Source organism: Fopius arisanus, unplaced genomic scaffold (assembly GCF_000806365.1).
Source record: "Fopius arisanus strain USDA-PBARC FA_bdor unplaced genomic scaffold, ASM80636v1 scaffold00020, whole genome shotgun sequence".
Taxonomy (NCBI): Eukaryota; Metazoa; Arthropoda; class Insecta; order Hymenoptera; family Braconidae; genus Fopius; species Fopius arisanus.
The window spans coordinates 280,473-295,015 of NW_011887759.1; the positions used below are offsets into that span (position 1 = coordinate 280,473).

The following is a 14,543-nucleotide window of genomic DNA, read 5'->3' on the forward strand; positions in this document are numbered from 1 at the left end:
TAATTCTCCAATCACCGGCACTCAGTTCTGGATTTGTAAATATCCCTGTACCTTCATGAATTAAAGGTAATGTAATTATTTAAATTGCGCATATGATGAATAATGTGATCCGAAATTGAATAAGTGAAATGGCGAAAGAAATGATCTAGTGATTATTGCGAACGCCGAAGGAAGCTTTTGAGACGTCATCACGAATGAATTATTTAAAAAAACTCATTTCAGAAGTTTTCTTGCTCCTTCACTTTTGTACTTTGAGAGTGTTCAAGGAATGATGCAATTGAAATTTAGAGGAATTATTACGATAACGTTAGGACGGCATTGATTTCCCTCGAAATAATGCAATTATGCTTCCTACTTCTAAGACTGAAATAAAATTCGACGTTTTCTTTTTTCCTCCCATTCAACGGATTTACCCGAGTACACAATGTTCTCAGTCGATAATAATACGTATCTTCCATTTATTGAGGAACCACATAACTCTGCGAGGTAATTAGTATGCAGAAACGATCCCAGTGAGACGGGGGTAAAACGGAATAAGACGATTCTCTAAAGAATTGTGAATTGGTGAATTTCATTTAATATTTCTCTTCCACTCTTATCGAAGATTGATTCGCCTCAAGGATTATTCTTTCGACGGAAAATATTGATAATGGAATTTTTATCTTCAGATTCGATCAAATTTTCTCAAAAACTCACAGGAGTTCAATCCACTCATTTCGTTTTACACTGTCTCCACTGATCTCATATTTAACTTATGGAGTGTCTGCTCAACTTTACGAGATGAGCCATCAATCATATTCAATAGATTAAGTACAAATTGTTTGATTGAGTCATTACTCAGGATTGTTAATGAGTAATAACTCGATTTGAACGGAGGAAATAATATTATCGTAGGTGTATTATAGTAATTTAGGGCGTATCCAAGCCTTACTCGCATGTATAGTGAATGACAACTACCGAGAATAACAAGAAACTTTGTAAATTATTATTTTTCTCCCCTCGAATAGGTAAATTAATGTGTCTAGCGAGTTGAAGATGTAATGAATAAAGGGAGTGATATCTAGGGGATATTAATCGCTTATGGAGAAAACAATGAATAATCAATTAAAGATCTGCGGATTGTTGATATGCCATTTAATGAAAAGTGTGTAGGCCTTCGATTTTTCCTGAATGCACTTAGATCATTTATTTTTCAAATAAAAAAGAACATTCAGTGTAACTTGATTCATATTTTTTTTGGGGTCAAGAGAAATTATGACAATGTGTGAACATTATACTTACCCTTGCAAATACATCAAATACACGAAACCAAAGAAAAATTATAGTTGTATTTTTTTGATGTCTCCTTACGCTTATATTCATATTTCTGGATAATTGTTATCTACATATTGCCCCCTCCCCCTGCCCCCCCTTTTTTTTCTATGTATTATCCCGATTCTTCTCATTTTTCTCCATAACTTGAAGGCCCAACTGGAATGCGCGTAGTTCTTACTGGTAAACTTAACTAATTAATCTATTTTTTTGAGTTCAGGAAATTAAATAAATTATAGAACACAGTAATTGATGAAAAGTATTAAAAATTGTATTGCACAGATGAACTCCTTTGTCAAATTACAAAATTATGTACATATTATACACTATTGATACACTAACAACTTTTTACAAATGTTTGCTGATTATTTCTCAGCATAAAGAAATGGAAAAATGCAATCAGCGGTCTAGATCTTCCCATGATCCATACAGATCGTCGATGATCTCAGTTTTCTCACGTTTTGCGTTACGCCGATGACGACGTCGGCGTGATGATTCGTTACTATCAGAAATGGATGCGAGCTGGTCCTCAGAGTATGATGGATATTCGGGCCACGCAGGATTCAATTCAGCAGTGAACATAGGTTCCAGTTCCAAGGAACGAATATCCTTGTGAAGGCAGAATCCACGACACTGACAGGCATCAGACTTCACCAGGCATGAAGGCGGTGGATAATAGCACGCAGGCCATGGCGAAGGGGCCGGATACAGTGGTACTGGCACCAAAATCATCTCCTTCTTGCAGAAACATCGGCGATAAGTGATGTAAAATGGTCCTCCGGGGAAGAAGTTGGGAACGAGCAAAGGCATCGACTCTCCTTGATTTCGTGCTGCTGCCATGTTTACTTCACTGTCTCGTTTTTTTGCAAGAGTCTGGAAATAAATAAATAAATGTAAGTCATTATCACCATAAAAAAAATCACCTCATCAAGAATTCAAGTAAACAATAATATCGTTGTGACAGTTAAATGAATAGGATGAATCAAATTTAAATAAAAATATTTAAGTTAGTTCCGATTCCAATTAAACAAAGTTCTCCCGTAACACTTTTAAGAAGTTTTAAGTTGTGGAAATAATATATTTTATGAGAATGGGTGACGATAATGGAATATTTTGGAATATTTGGATTCTCACCTGAATTTGTAGTGCAGAGGTTTCGAAGTGTCTAAGATAGCTTGTACTGCTTCTAGTTGTACTTCTATGACGTGTTGTCGAAGAATAATGACTGCACCGGACAACATCCCTCTTCTTATAGGAAATCATGCCCATTTGGCACCCCCTGGACAACGGTGGAAGGGGCAAGGGCCCGGAGGGGGGCGAGCCATCCTCGTGTACATTGTTTTCCTTGTCTAAGGGTAAATACCGGGAATTGTACTAATCCGGTAGGTGCCAAAACTTTCGAATTTGTAATAATTCCGTCCAAAGGTAATCTTGAGAATTGTTTATTAAATCCGTAACATCACGGGGAACTCCCCCGCTTCATGAGAATTCCAATCTTTTTAGAGAAATAATTTGGTAAATAATTGAAAATTTTCAGGAGTCTATGGAAAAATGCATTATTTGCATATTTTCACATTTCACGCAGTGTTGGTGCCAAAATTTTTCATACCTATTTGTTTTAGATTTTTCGGGTAATGCAGATCTGAAATATTCGAAACTGCTCGCCACGTAATGTTTTGGATCTATATTTCCCTGATTTTATCGAATATCTAAAAAAAATATCTGCACAAAAATGATTTTACAGGAAAATAATTATTGAGCAAAATTACTCTGGATTTTTCAGTAATAGTTAGCATTTTGTTCTCACACTTCTTCATAGCGGAATGGTATTAAAAAAATCGACGTGAGTCTATCCCACACTCATTTTTTAAAATTACACATTTTTTTCAGCAAAATCGAAAGACTTCGTATCGAAATCATATTTAAAATGTATTTCTCCGAAAAATTACACAATTTCAGAATAAAATTTTATCGTAGTCTTTATTCTAGTTTAAAAATTACTCTAGAGTCATCGGTACTAAATCATTAAGGTAAAGTCTAACCAGTGGACTTTACCAGAAATATTTCTCCACGTGGAAGATTAACGATAAGATTACTGGTCAATTCTTTTTCTCTTTACGTTCAGTAATTTTTATTGTGAACGTTCCGTAAAATTCCATATAACACAATTTTCAACGATTTTCAACGATTTTCAATAGTTGTTATTGAATTTTCGTCTCTGCGAGTTTCCCCCGTACCTGCCCATACCTGCAAACATCGGACTTTTCCCGGAATGTTATTAACAATTATTTGCATGGAAGGACTAAGGACCTGCACAGGTGTCAACCGATTTATTGCCGTCCCAGCGCTTCGAGGATTATTTCCCAACAATGGTGTGGTGCCAAAGTGATCCGATATTGGAATTTTAATTGTCCTATATAATCCGGCCGTTTTATTCAGTTGCTCAATTGCTCTCAATTGCAGGTTACCCCTCCCCTTCGAGGACAGTATTAGGGCGGCCCGCAGGTAGTGCCCCGGGGTTGCTATTATGCTATTCCAGGTCACTAGCAGTTTTATGGGGCTGAAGGGTTCTCTTTACACGTTAATCTTATGATTCCAGACGATTTTTAAGAAATATATATTGATTTTAAACTTTATTGTTCCGAAAAATCGATTTCACAAGAATTATTTTCTGGAGAAACCACACGAAGATCGACTATTCTAGAAAGGCGTCGAGAACGGGTAATATTGATGGTCTTTGGCACTGAAACCAAGTGAAAAGACACGAAAATTTCAATAGAAGATATTAGGGCACTTTGTAATTTTGAATAATGACACGAAAATCCAACTTACTCGGAAAAACAACCCATGCGTATTCCAGTACCGGCGGATTCGATCGCCTTCATCTCCTCCGGCGTCAATTCAAAATCGAAAATGTCAATATTTTCTTTGATGCGCGACTCTGTTACAGACTTGGGAATTGGTGCAGCGCCCTGTTGATACTAAAAGTGAAATAAAAAAAAAACAAAACAAATATTCAAAGATCCTAGGTCTCGCTTGCTAGATATTGTAGTGTAAATTAATGGAAATTATAAATTTAATTTGTCGAATTAAATTATTTTCAACTCACAACATATCGGCAGGCAATTTGAGCCGGGGATTTCTTATACTTTTCAGATATAGCCACTATTTGAGGGCTGTCCAAGGAATTGGCGACCCCTCGACGATTTCCGGGTCTTCCCAATGGCGAATACCCGGTCACTGTAATCTCATGCTTTTTGCAAAACTCAATCAGTGGCACTTGATTGAGATTGACAGTAACTTCGACCTGTAAGCATTTAATTTTCAAAAGGACAGAGAGGAGGGGCGAGAATATGAAACAATAATAAAAATACCTGGTTATTCACAGGCTTTATTGTGGCCACTTGCAGAATTCTTGCAATCTGCTCAGAATTGAAATTGCTGAGTCCAATGCTGCGTGTCAAACCCTGTCGCACACATTCTTCCATTCCCCTCCATGTCTCGAGATAATCAGTATCAGAGAGCAACAGGCGACCACTGGAATCCATCGGCATCATATCATCACTTTCCTAATAACAAAAAAAAAATGAATTAGCTTTTGTTAAACCGACAGCAATCCATTCACTTCATTTTCTGTAACTTTGCACAAAAATATAGAGCCACAGAAAAATAATTAAAATATTTCCTTTCAGATTTTTATGAAGTGATGATAATACAGATTATAATTATATTTTACATTTCACCATCATCATTTATTTTTTACTTGACTTATTAAGTTTTTTTTACAGCAAAAAAGGATAAATAGTTCTGTGAATAAAAAATGGTAGAATCGAGTCGAATTCAGCGATTCAGTTCACCTGAAAAGCCACTGGCCAGTGAATCAGGTACAAATCCATGTAATCGAGCCCCAAATTCTCCAAAGACTTCCTGCACGATGGCACGACTTTGTCCTCATTGTGCGCATTATTCCATAATTTCGTTGTGACAAACAAATCCTCTCTCTTTACACTACCATCATTTATCTTCTCTCTAACAGCATCCCCGACTTCTTTTTCATTATTGTAATAAGATGCAGTATCAATGTGACGATATCCAACATCAATCGCGTACTTTACAGCTTTTTCAACTTCACCAGCAACTGACTGTACAAAGAGAAATATTCATTTAAAAAATACAGGGATTTTTTCCGTCACTTTTGAGTGATATATTGTACAAAAGATTACATTTTTTAGCAACTCATTGTTTTATAGAGATGGAATATTGATTTTTTAATTTAAAGTGCGAAGAAAAATTTTCACGTTTAAATTAATTAATGACCCGCATATAGCATTCATATTTCTCAAAATTCCACGGTTTCTCTGCAATATATCGGTTGTCAACCAATTTACATTTTCAAAGTCGGCTAAATTCTGGATCATATTTAATTTTGTATTTCCCGCGTCTCATTCGTAAGAATCGGAGTCGCACGCGAGAAAATGAAGCGGTTGATACGTTATTCAATAGAAATCCATAAATAATCAAAAAAATTTGCCTTCACGTACCAGATATGTACCGAGACCAAACATAGGCATGAAGTATCCATTTGAGAACTTTATTTTGGGAACAACTGGTGCAGATATCGCTGACATCCTGATTTTTTTTCCTCTGAAGACGTAATGCAATTTTCACTGCTGCTGGTCAACAATTATTCTACGACGATTCCCCCACCTACAATCCAGGAAACCCGGAAATAAAATATTGTTTTCTATGATGTGCAACATTTGATCTATTGCGCCGGTTGTCTTCTCGCAGTGACGAGAGTTGAGTATTCAAATTTATAAGCAATAGAAGAGTTCTCAAACCTCTGGGGTTCTGCCTCATAAATATTTCGTGGAAAATATTTCGAGGCGAATAAATCCGGCGAAGATCTGCAGGATTTATTACACAATTTCATTCCGGTTCTGATAAAACGCCATGAAAAGTTTTTTTTTATTATTATTGACAAATAATATAGGTATGTATACTGATAAAGAGAATTATTTATTATCAAGAAAATAATTTAATTGAAGACTAGGGTCTTTTTTGTCTTGAAAAATATTGAAATAATGGAAAACTGAATGCACATATTTGTTGTATACTTAAAACTCTTGAACGAAAGTGGTGAAATTTACAGGAAATTAAATAGCTGTTGAATATTACTAATTTTTTTATTCGATTGATGGAATTACACTTTCACTTTTTTCGGATTTGGAGGAATTTCTGTTTCAGGTTCATCATCGTCTGTATCATCTTCATCACTCGCAGAGGCTGCACCAGTGGTCTCTATCCCAAATACAGCTTTTCCAAACCGTCTTCCTTCTATGAAAATAGTGGAAAACATTAAATACAGAATGAGAAACTTGTTGAAAATGAAATAAAAATGTCTAAACCATGAAATTGATGAGTAAAAAAAAATTCAAACACACCAGCTTTAAGAATAAGATGATGACATTGTCCTGAAACTGCAGCTTTTGCTTTGACCTCGCTGAGACCAAAAAGGGCACCACTAAAAATTAATACTTGAAGTTGAAGATAATATTTATTGAAAAATATTAATCATGCGGAGTCTAAATCATAATCTAAACTAAAATGTAGAGCATTTCAGCGGTATTAAGAAGATGAATATGTTCGACACGAATCATTCGTTGCCTTTCAATCCCTCAGAGTATTTAACAATTATGATATCGTCATGAAAAGTCATTCACATTGATTTTATATTCTAAAAGGATACAGAGTGATGATGTCATAGGGATTCCTGACCATCGTATAGTCAGCAGTGCCACTCGAGAGTATAACATTCTGCAAGAAAACAATATTATTCATTCACGAGGAAGAGAATTTTCGTTTGGTGACTACGATTTCGAAATTGTCTCTCTACAGAAGTATTCATAGAGCAATTTCAAATATTCTCCGACATTTTCATTAGTCATCGGTTTGGCAAACATTTCTAGAACATGATGAATGATTACGTTAAGATAATTAATTACTTTACTCTTTCCATAAACATGGAACAAATGGGAGTATTGAATAGCCATTTTCCTGGTGGTCCGATCGATGACATCAGCATAACGAACTTCGAAATGCACTCCTCTGTCAACAGCTTGAAGGTACAGCTTCCTCGTGAATTTGAAACTACTATTTGATGAGTTGATTGTCACGATATCAACATTCAGCTGGGAACATGCGAATTGCAGAGCAGCTTGATTCTTCGGCATTACTGCGAAGAGATGGAATTTCTTGAAACTCGCTGCTTGACACAGGGTGTACGTTTTAGCTGTGTCTGTGAAGGTGAATGTCAATCTACTAAGAATGCAAAGTTTATCTTTAAACTGATCCCTCAAGGCTTCGATATCGACTGGATTTATAACAGCAGCCAATGGATCGTTAGTATCAGCACTCTCTCCCTTTTTTTTCTTCTTCTTTACGACCTCAAGGGCACTCTCATCGAGGCTCTGGTTTATTGCTATCGTACGATATCCCACTATAAAAAAATTTATTTAGAATGTTTATTGTATTTTTTCCATTTCCCGGTTTCAGTCATCAATACACTTTTCTATTGAACAATAAAGACTCGACATTTTTGCCAAAACAATATTCTAGAACTCTGAGAAAAAGTCTTTTTTATTTGACTCTCAGTTCTGAAAAGCATTAAAATCTAAGAGACAGAAAATTGGACTAATTTTCTAATATTCAATCTACAATTGCATTAGTGGAAATTTTCGGTTGAAATTGCAAGTAAATTTTTGCACATACTTTCATGTAGTCTAGATAATAGCCGAGGTAATTTTTCCTTATTCTCTCCATTGAAATTAATACACAAATCGTAAAAGCCATTGTAAGACATTTTTATAATTTTTTGCTTTCACTTTATTCTGCTGTTGTGTTGACAATTACACGTGACATTTCAGCTTGAAAACACTCGTATAACCTAATCTTTCATCGTCTTCAAAGGAAAAGCTAGGAGGGTAAGGTTGGGTGTCAATTCAAATGACATTCATTTTTCATCATAGTTATTTACATTAAATCTTCCTATTAACAATTAATCCATCCATTACAGTTTATTGTTGAAGTGCACTACGTATATCCAATTGCAACCATCTCCCAGTAGTCATCGCAATTATAACGACACTAATTTCGTGACATTATTATTTTTCAGTAATTTATAACTTCAATTTCTTGTTTTATTTAATTGTCAAATTAATGAAACTCGCAGTGTCGGTTTCAGAATTACATTTATCAAAATGGGTTATGAATTTTCTATTTTCGTCTTATGATATCCTGCATGTACGACATGCACTCAATTGAAACTAGATTATTTTTTCTTAACATTATGATGATTCATCTCCCATTGTCTGAGTCTTGTAAATCTTGTCTCTTTCATGGAGAAGAAAAATGCAAATCCGTAATGAATATTTAGAAAATAACAGGATTTTTTTATAATTCTTATATTTTTCTTCTTGCTGGTAAGTATTGAATAAACCAGCGAGTTTTCTTGGTTTTATTTTCCCCCAAAGAATTTTCAACTAAAAAAAATGATAATTATGTGGTGCTCTAGGAGTTATTCCTCCAAACGAAAATCAAAAATCCGCTGAAAAAAAATTTTTATCGGAGGATTTTATTTGAGGAGATTTTTGTCAGGGATTTTGTCCAGGATATTTTCTCCTGGGTGAATACCTCCGGACAACCTAGCGAACAAAATGCCATAACTCAATCAATTACTCTTTGTGTTGTCAATAAACAATTTATTTTCTTTAATTGATCGCAATAATTTCGCTTCAAGTGAATATTACCAGAATACGTCAGAGAATTAATTGTGTCAAGATTGATGTTGTTTACAGGCAAATTTTTACTGTTTATAACAATTGATTAATATCACTTGCATATTCATCCTTCGGATTCGATATAAACAATAAGTTCTTTAATTTTACAAATACAAAGAAACAAAAAAATGTGGATTAAAATATTTATGCATCACTGGACAGACAACAAGCTACATCCTCACTTAAATAGTTCTTATGTTTTCAATTAATTCATTAGTAATTATTATTTTGGTTTCACTCAATTCAACGCTCCTAAAATTCTAAACGACATTTAATCTTTACCCCCGTGTAATTACGTGAATTTTAAAAATGTACTTGTTCATTAAAAATCGATACAAGTCGTTTGCACAGATTGTCGACCATGAATTAATTATCCTTTTCACCTTGTAGTTTCGAAAAAGGTGCGAAATTCATTGATCTTTACAACTCTCAAATGCTTGATTATTATTTCCGAAACATCGAATTTGTCGAGTTACATATGCACTTGAATGAATAGACATCAATAAATCATGGAGGTAAAGACACAAAATAGATTCTTTTTCCAATCTTTCAGCTTCCATGAGGAAGGTAAATAAAGGCATCTTCCATTATGTTTTACATATTCATCACTTTATTCTCATTACCATATAAATTAATAAAACTTCTCTCTTAAGCGCGTTAATTAGAGCTATTTAGGCCCAATCATGTGATTATTGAGATTTATTGGGCTTAGCCGATCCACCCCACACTCCATAGTAATTTTTTCAAATTGTTCAATGAGTCAATAACAAAATGGTAACATGGTTTCAGTCAAACGTGAATCTTTATCATACGTTCGTCTTAAGAACGGGTGATTCTGGGACGAAATTTCAGTGAAATTTTTACATTGTGTCCTGGAATGACCCAATGGCAAGCTAAACAAGGCGAAGGGTTATTGAACCTAAGACTGTCTTGGATATGAAGTTATTTCAATAATCAATGATTAATTGGCAATAAGATATTTTGGGAAAAAAATCTTTTCGTCAATGGATCATCCTAAAATGGCTCATTAACGATATAATTCAGTTGCAGAGTCGTTGAACACAAAAAATAAACTATTAAGATTCTATTGAATATTTCGATGATGAGAAATTCAACAAAGATATCTCTAGACTCAGATCTTGATCTTGAATTTCTCATAACATTATATTGGACTTGAACCGTTTTACTATTTTGTCCTGATGGATTATTGATTTTTCCTATGTATTGATTTCCAATAGCGCGAATGTTTGAACTGAGTATTGAATCCCAGAGACGGATAATTTCTCATTCCAAAGTAAGTAGAATTAATAATTCATTTGCACCATTGCTTGCCTTTTCTTTAACCACTAGAGAGAGGGTAGATTTAATGGACGTTAGGAGTTTTTTTTTCCTTCAGACAGACAAGGGGGCGAGTGTACTTCTCTTTATTATCGTGTTCGTGTAAATTTTGGGACGTCAAGTTCCATTATTTATAGTCTGTGTAAGTATTATATGTTTAGTTATTTAATTTTTTTTCTTGTAATTGCTTAATTCGTGGGCCTATATACAGGAGAAAAATAATAAGTCTAACAGGAGCAGGAGTCCTTGCCTCCCTGTTGCTCACTGGTGACACCTTGCAGATTGGTACGACCTGGTTGGCTAGGATTATGCTGAACACCAGACTCAGCAGCATTCAGATCCAAACTAAGCATTCGGGCAATGTGAATTTTATTTTATAGAACAGGGCTAATAATTTCTTTTCAAAAATCAGTCAAAACAGAAAACTATTGTATAATACTGATAATTATTAAAAATGCCTATTAATGTGAATTTGGAATAATACTAAATACTTGAAATTGTTTTTCTACATAATTGGAGGCTTTAGGAATAATCCCTTGAAAGTATTCGGGAAATAATTTTGGAATCTGAAATTGATTTCTAAGCCGAAAATATTTTTCCTCGAAAATCCATTAGGGTTTTTTTCTTTTTGACTTTTTTTCCTGACTGAAGTGGAAAAAAATAGAATTCAATAGTAGAAATACTCACCGTCCATCTCTTATACTCTGGAATATTTTCTTGGTCGTGTCTAAAAAGGCTTCCTCCACGTTGTGACCTCTGTTAATGATATTTGAATTATACAATGAGACAATAAGATTAAATATTATGCATAATTGTGAAAAGGCTTGGAAATATTGTGTGAGTGAATACTCACGTCTTTGCACTGGCTTCGACGAACATTAAACCATTCTCATCGGCAAATTGCTTTGCTTCCTCGTAGGTCACGTCTCTCTGACCCTCAAGGTCGCTTTTGTTGCCAATCAAGAATATCACCTGAGATTAAATTATTTTCCATTAACTACCACTCTTTTGAATTACAAATGGGTATCTCTTCTTCAATCTTCAAACGTCAAGAACTAATGGAACTGTTCAGGAAGATGAATAAAAATATTGGAGTGTTGATCGAAATTTCAACGAAAAATTTTGAAATGCAGAATTGATCTTACAGTGCTTGGGTTGGTGAGATTCCTCGTGTCTGTCAACCAGCTACTCAGGTGGTTATAAGTGGAACGCCGAGTGATATCATACACCATTAATGCCCCTGCTGCCCCACGATAATACGACCTGATAACAAGAGGAGTAAAATTATCACGAAATATTCAAAATCTCTGAAATTCACTCTTTCCAAATCCCCCCAAATATTTTAGATGCTAAGTACAAAAATACCTCGTGACAGCTCGGAATCTCTCCTGTCCAGCTGTGTCCCATATTTGTAATTTTATTTTCTGACCATTGACTTCGATTATTCTCGTGCCAAACTCCACTCCAATCGTGTGTGGACAGTCTGCCATAACTAAAATAGCCAAATCGTTTTCATTAGCATTGCAATCGACTAGCCAATTTGCTGTCTCACATAATCAACTCTTACATTTCTTCTCGGTGAATTGATGCAGCAGGCAGGACTTTCCTACGCCCATATCACCAATAATGATGTATTTAAAAATGTAGGAGTAATTATACGGCCCCACCGACATCGTAAATCTGTGAATGAATGAGAAATCAGTCGTAATTCAATAGTTTTTATGATCATCCGCTGATTTCTGCTGAAAATTAACCATTTGCTGCCAAATAGCAATACTTTTCGACTTTCAAATAATCATCATTGAATGAGTTACATAGAAAATTTCCATTAGAAAATTTCCAATCCGTGACAGCGAATTCTCTCAAGTATTTTAAATCATTGTTTCCAATCACTCAAGCAGTCGATACTATAATACAGGAATGGAATAACGTTTTTCCTTGGTATAATTATTCAACCGCATTAAGAGGTACAAAAATGCAGTAGTTGATAACAGAAAGATATTGATCAAGTGAATGTTTTCGAACCGTCGACATCTGCAGAGTAAACTTGTTGTTTGTTTAATTTATTTATCAGACAAATTTGTTCCTTGTTATACCACAATATAATTTGGTGCCTCAAGTTAATTAGGCGTGACTCAATCTCTCTGCCTCGTTGTGAAAAAAGGTTTTAATTTCAAGTTGCTGGTCATTAAAACAATGCAAATAGCTTCAGTTTTCCCATGAAGCCGTTTATCACAGGGATAACTGAGGACTGTCTAGTGCGGAATTAATCTTATTCAATCCCGGATGAGAAGTCAATGGGACAATTATCTTGAGCCATGAGGAAAGGTAATTCAGCAATCATGAGTGAGTCATTGATTTGCGAACAAAAGAATATTCTCAAAACTCGTTAACTCGTTATTCAAATTTAATTATTCACTTTTAAAATCATTGAATTTGATGATGGTAATTGCTCATTTACACTCCACATGGCCATATCCCATTCGTGGATTACTCCATAAACTTTCATTGTTTTATTTTTTCTGGTGAATTGAAATGAATTCCCTGGAGAACAATTCGCTCGTCCCATGAACGATAACGCGCCGCTATCTCTCCACAACAGAACGATTCTTTCATATTAAATTGCACACAGACGTCCACATAGCAATCTAATTACAAAGAAGTCCGAATTTTTGAAAACGAAACATCTCCGCAAATGTTCTGCTCTTTATTTCACTCAAAACTGTTTTTTTTAATTTAATCTCTGGCGTTTAAAGCGTTTTTACATCTTCAATGTTAATAGAAATCATGACGATAGCTTAATAACAGATCAACGTAAGTGTCAAATGGTTAAATTCAACAAAAGTTTAAAGGAAACCAGGAAATGCTAAACAATATATCAAAACTTCATTTTAATTGAATTAAACTTTGTCGAACTTACGTCCTTGTGTTATTAAGCTGTCCATATCATCAAGCCTGCATGTAATCATGCAATCAATGATCATACAATAATCCAATTGTGAAGAATATGGAAAGATAAAGAATTGGAATAAGGGAAGAAATATTTAGAACTCTTCTGTAACAGAAGAACAAGAACATTTTTGTGCACTCAACATTCGATGGTTCAAATAATATTTATGACTGGATAATCAACCAGAATCGTACCCCAATGACGTAATTATCCAACAGTACAAATCAAGCATTGACCAGGGACTTATTCAGAGAACAGACCAAGTCAACATTCACGTAACAATACGATAATAATTCATATGTTCAAATGAAAAATTCAAATTCCAAAAAAAACACTGAGAACATCTGCAATATTTATTTATCTCAGACTACATTCTGCTTTCCACTTCTAGGAGCTGAAATGATATTTATCATTGTATTGTAACCCACAATCATCTTCAAAGGAGAGAGTTGTTAACGAGTACGAATGAATGAAAAGTAATTAGAGATTTTTGTTTTCGTGAATTGAATGGTCAATTTACAAGACTCGATATCGCATAACAACAATATGAGACAATCTAAAAAATCAAGCAAAAATACGTCATTGAGCCGTTGGAGAGAATTCCATTGATGTCAACGAGACACGATCTCAAAAAAAAGCAAGCACTTCATGGAGTTGTTTAATTTTTGCCCTGAGGAATTAACTGAAATTTAAACGTCAACCCCACAGTATTTTCAATGGGTCATCGGGCTTACCTTTGTGGTCAGAAGGTGTTTTCCAAGAATCCTATTAAAACCCCGTTAACTCGTTCACCTCCGGCGACAGCTCGAGCCCAAAAATCGCCGTTAGATCCACGAATTCATTCACTATTCCATGAATAACGACAGTGGCCAATTCTCCTCGGTATTGTCAATTAAAAAACCGTAAATTAATTATCGAAACAAATTCTTGTGTATCGACACACGCAATATGGCAGTTGACTGTCTAACAACTATGGCGGCGCATAAACGTCAAACCACCTGTCAATTATCACATCAATCACCAACGATTTTTCATTACACCGAGGACATAATCAGAGATTAATGACAGTTTTTTATTAAGTTCTCACATCTGCCAGAACATTTTAT

At 34.8% G+C, this 14,543-nt stretch overlaps 4 protein-coding genes across 5 annotated transcripts; all 4 read right to left on the minus strand.

Moving 5' to 3' along the window:
* Positions 1-1,599: 1,599 nt before the first annotated feature.
* On the minus strand, positions 1,600-3,184 carry LOC105264267 (uncharacterized). Its single transcript, XM_011301031.1, has 2 exons — positions 2,446-3,184; positions 1,600-2,184 (listed from the first exon to the last, which is right to left on the minus strand). Exons 1-2 carry the CDS (start codon positions 2,578-2,580, stop codon positions 1,711-1,713), a joined length of 609 nt encoding a protein of 202 aa, XP_011299333.1. The 5' UTR covers positions 2,581-3,184; the 3' UTR covers positions 1,600-1,710.
* Positions 3,185-3,914: 730 nt separating this feature from the next.
* Positions 3,915-6,033, minus strand: LOC105264269 (alcohol dehydrogenase [NADP(+)] A). The gene is made up of 6 exons (XM_011301033.1): positions 5,853-6,033; positions 5,169-5,453; positions 4,686-4,880; positions 4,421-4,618; positions 4,144-4,292; positions 3,915-4,054 (listed from the first exon to the last, which is right to left on the minus strand). The coding sequence occupies exons 1-6, from the start codon at positions 5,937-5,939 to the stop codon at positions 4,012-4,014; spliced, it is 957 nt and encodes a 318-aa protein (XP_011299335.1). The 5' UTR covers positions 5,940-6,033; the 3' UTR covers positions 3,915-4,011.
* A 298-nt stretch (positions 6,034-6,331) lies between these two features.
* On the minus strand, positions 6,332-8,939 carry Rpp30 (ribonuclease P protein subunit Rpp30). The gene is made up of 5 exons (XM_011301032.1): positions 8,083-8,939; positions 7,317-7,810; positions 7,061-7,128; positions 6,756-6,835; positions 6,332-6,648 (listed from the first exon to the last, which is right to left on the minus strand). Exons 1-5 carry the CDS (start codon positions 8,171-8,173, stop codon positions 6,515-6,517), a joined length of 867 nt encoding a protein of 288 aa, XP_011299334.1. The 5' UTR covers positions 8,174-8,939; the 3' UTR covers positions 6,332-6,514.
* A 1,434-nt stretch (positions 8,940-10,373) lies between these two features.
* Positions 10,374-14,410, minus strand: Rab14 (RAS oncogene family member Rab14). 2 transcript variants are annotated; one of them, XM_011301034.1, is made up of 7 exons: positions 14,172-14,410; positions 12,055-12,167; positions 11,853-11,979; positions 11,633-11,750; positions 11,341-11,459; positions 11,175-11,243; positions 10,374-10,832 (listed from the first exon to the last, which is right to left on the minus strand). In XM_011301034.1, exons 2-7 carry the CDS (start codon positions 12,158-12,160, stop codon positions 10,715-10,717), a joined length of 657 nt encoding a protein of 218 aa, XP_011299336.1. In that variant the 5' UTR covers positions 12,161-12,167; positions 14,172-14,410; the 3' UTR covers positions 10,374-10,714. The 2 variants fall into 2 exon arrangements, with proteins under 2 accessions (XP_011299336.1, XP_011299337.1); XM_011301035.1 differs by lacking the exon at positions 14,172-14,410 and adding an exon at positions 13,408-13,523.
* Positions 14,411-14,543: the final 133 nt, after the last annotated feature.

What these genes read in the sequence shown, in the direction of transcription:
- Rab14 (XM_011301034.1), bottom strand. Translation starts at nt 12,160, where the DNA reads ATGTCGGTGGGGCCGTATAATTACTCCTACATTTTTAAATACATCATT. An exon ending in ATCTCACCAACCCAAGCACT is followed by an intron (nt 11,460 to 11,632) that starts GTAAGATCAATT and finishes ATTTAATCTCAG; the next exon opens with GTGATATTCTTGATTGGCAA. An exon ending in CAGAGTATAAGAGATGGACG is followed by an intron (nt 10,833 to 11,174) that starts GTGAGTATTTCT and finishes CCGAATGCTTAG; the next exon opens with TTTGGATCTGAATGCTGCTG.
- LOC105264267 (XM_011301031.1), bottom strand. Translation starts at nt 2,580, where the DNA reads ATGGGCATGATTTCCTATAAGAAGAGGGATGTTGTCCGGTGCAGTCAT. An exon ending in CCTCTGCACTACAAATTCAG is followed by an intron (nt 2,185 to 2,445) that starts GTGAGAATCCAA and finishes ATTTATTTCCAG; the next exon opens with ACTCTTGCAAAAAAACGAGA.
- LOC105264269 (XM_011301033.1), bottom strand. Translation starts at nt 5,939, where the DNA reads ATGTCAGCGATATCTGCACCAGTTGTTCCCAAAATAAAGTTCTCAAAT. An exon ending in TTGGTCTCGGTACATATCTG is followed by an intron (nt 5,454 to 5,852) that starts GTACGTGAAGGC and finishes CTCTTTGTACAG; the next exon opens with TCAGTTGCTGGTGAAGTTGA. An exon ending in AAATTGCCTGCCGATATGTT is followed by an intron (nt 4,293 to 4,420) that starts GTGAGTTGAAAA and finishes TTTCACTTTTAG; the next exon opens with TATCAACAGGGCGCTGCACC.
- Rpp30 (XM_011301032.1), bottom strand. Translation starts at nt 8,173, where the DNA reads ATGTCTTACAATGGCTTTTACGATTTGTGTATTAATTTCAATGGAGAG. An exon ending in ATTATCTAGACTACATGAAA is followed by an intron (nt 7,811 to 8,082) that starts GTATGTGCAAAA and finishes ATTTTTTTATAG; the next exon opens with TGGGATATCGTACGATAGCA. An exon ending in CCCTATGACATCATCACTCT is followed by an intron (nt 6,836 to 7,060) that starts GTATCCTTTTAG and finishes ATTAATTTTTAG; the next exon opens with TGGTGCCCTTTTTGGTCTCA.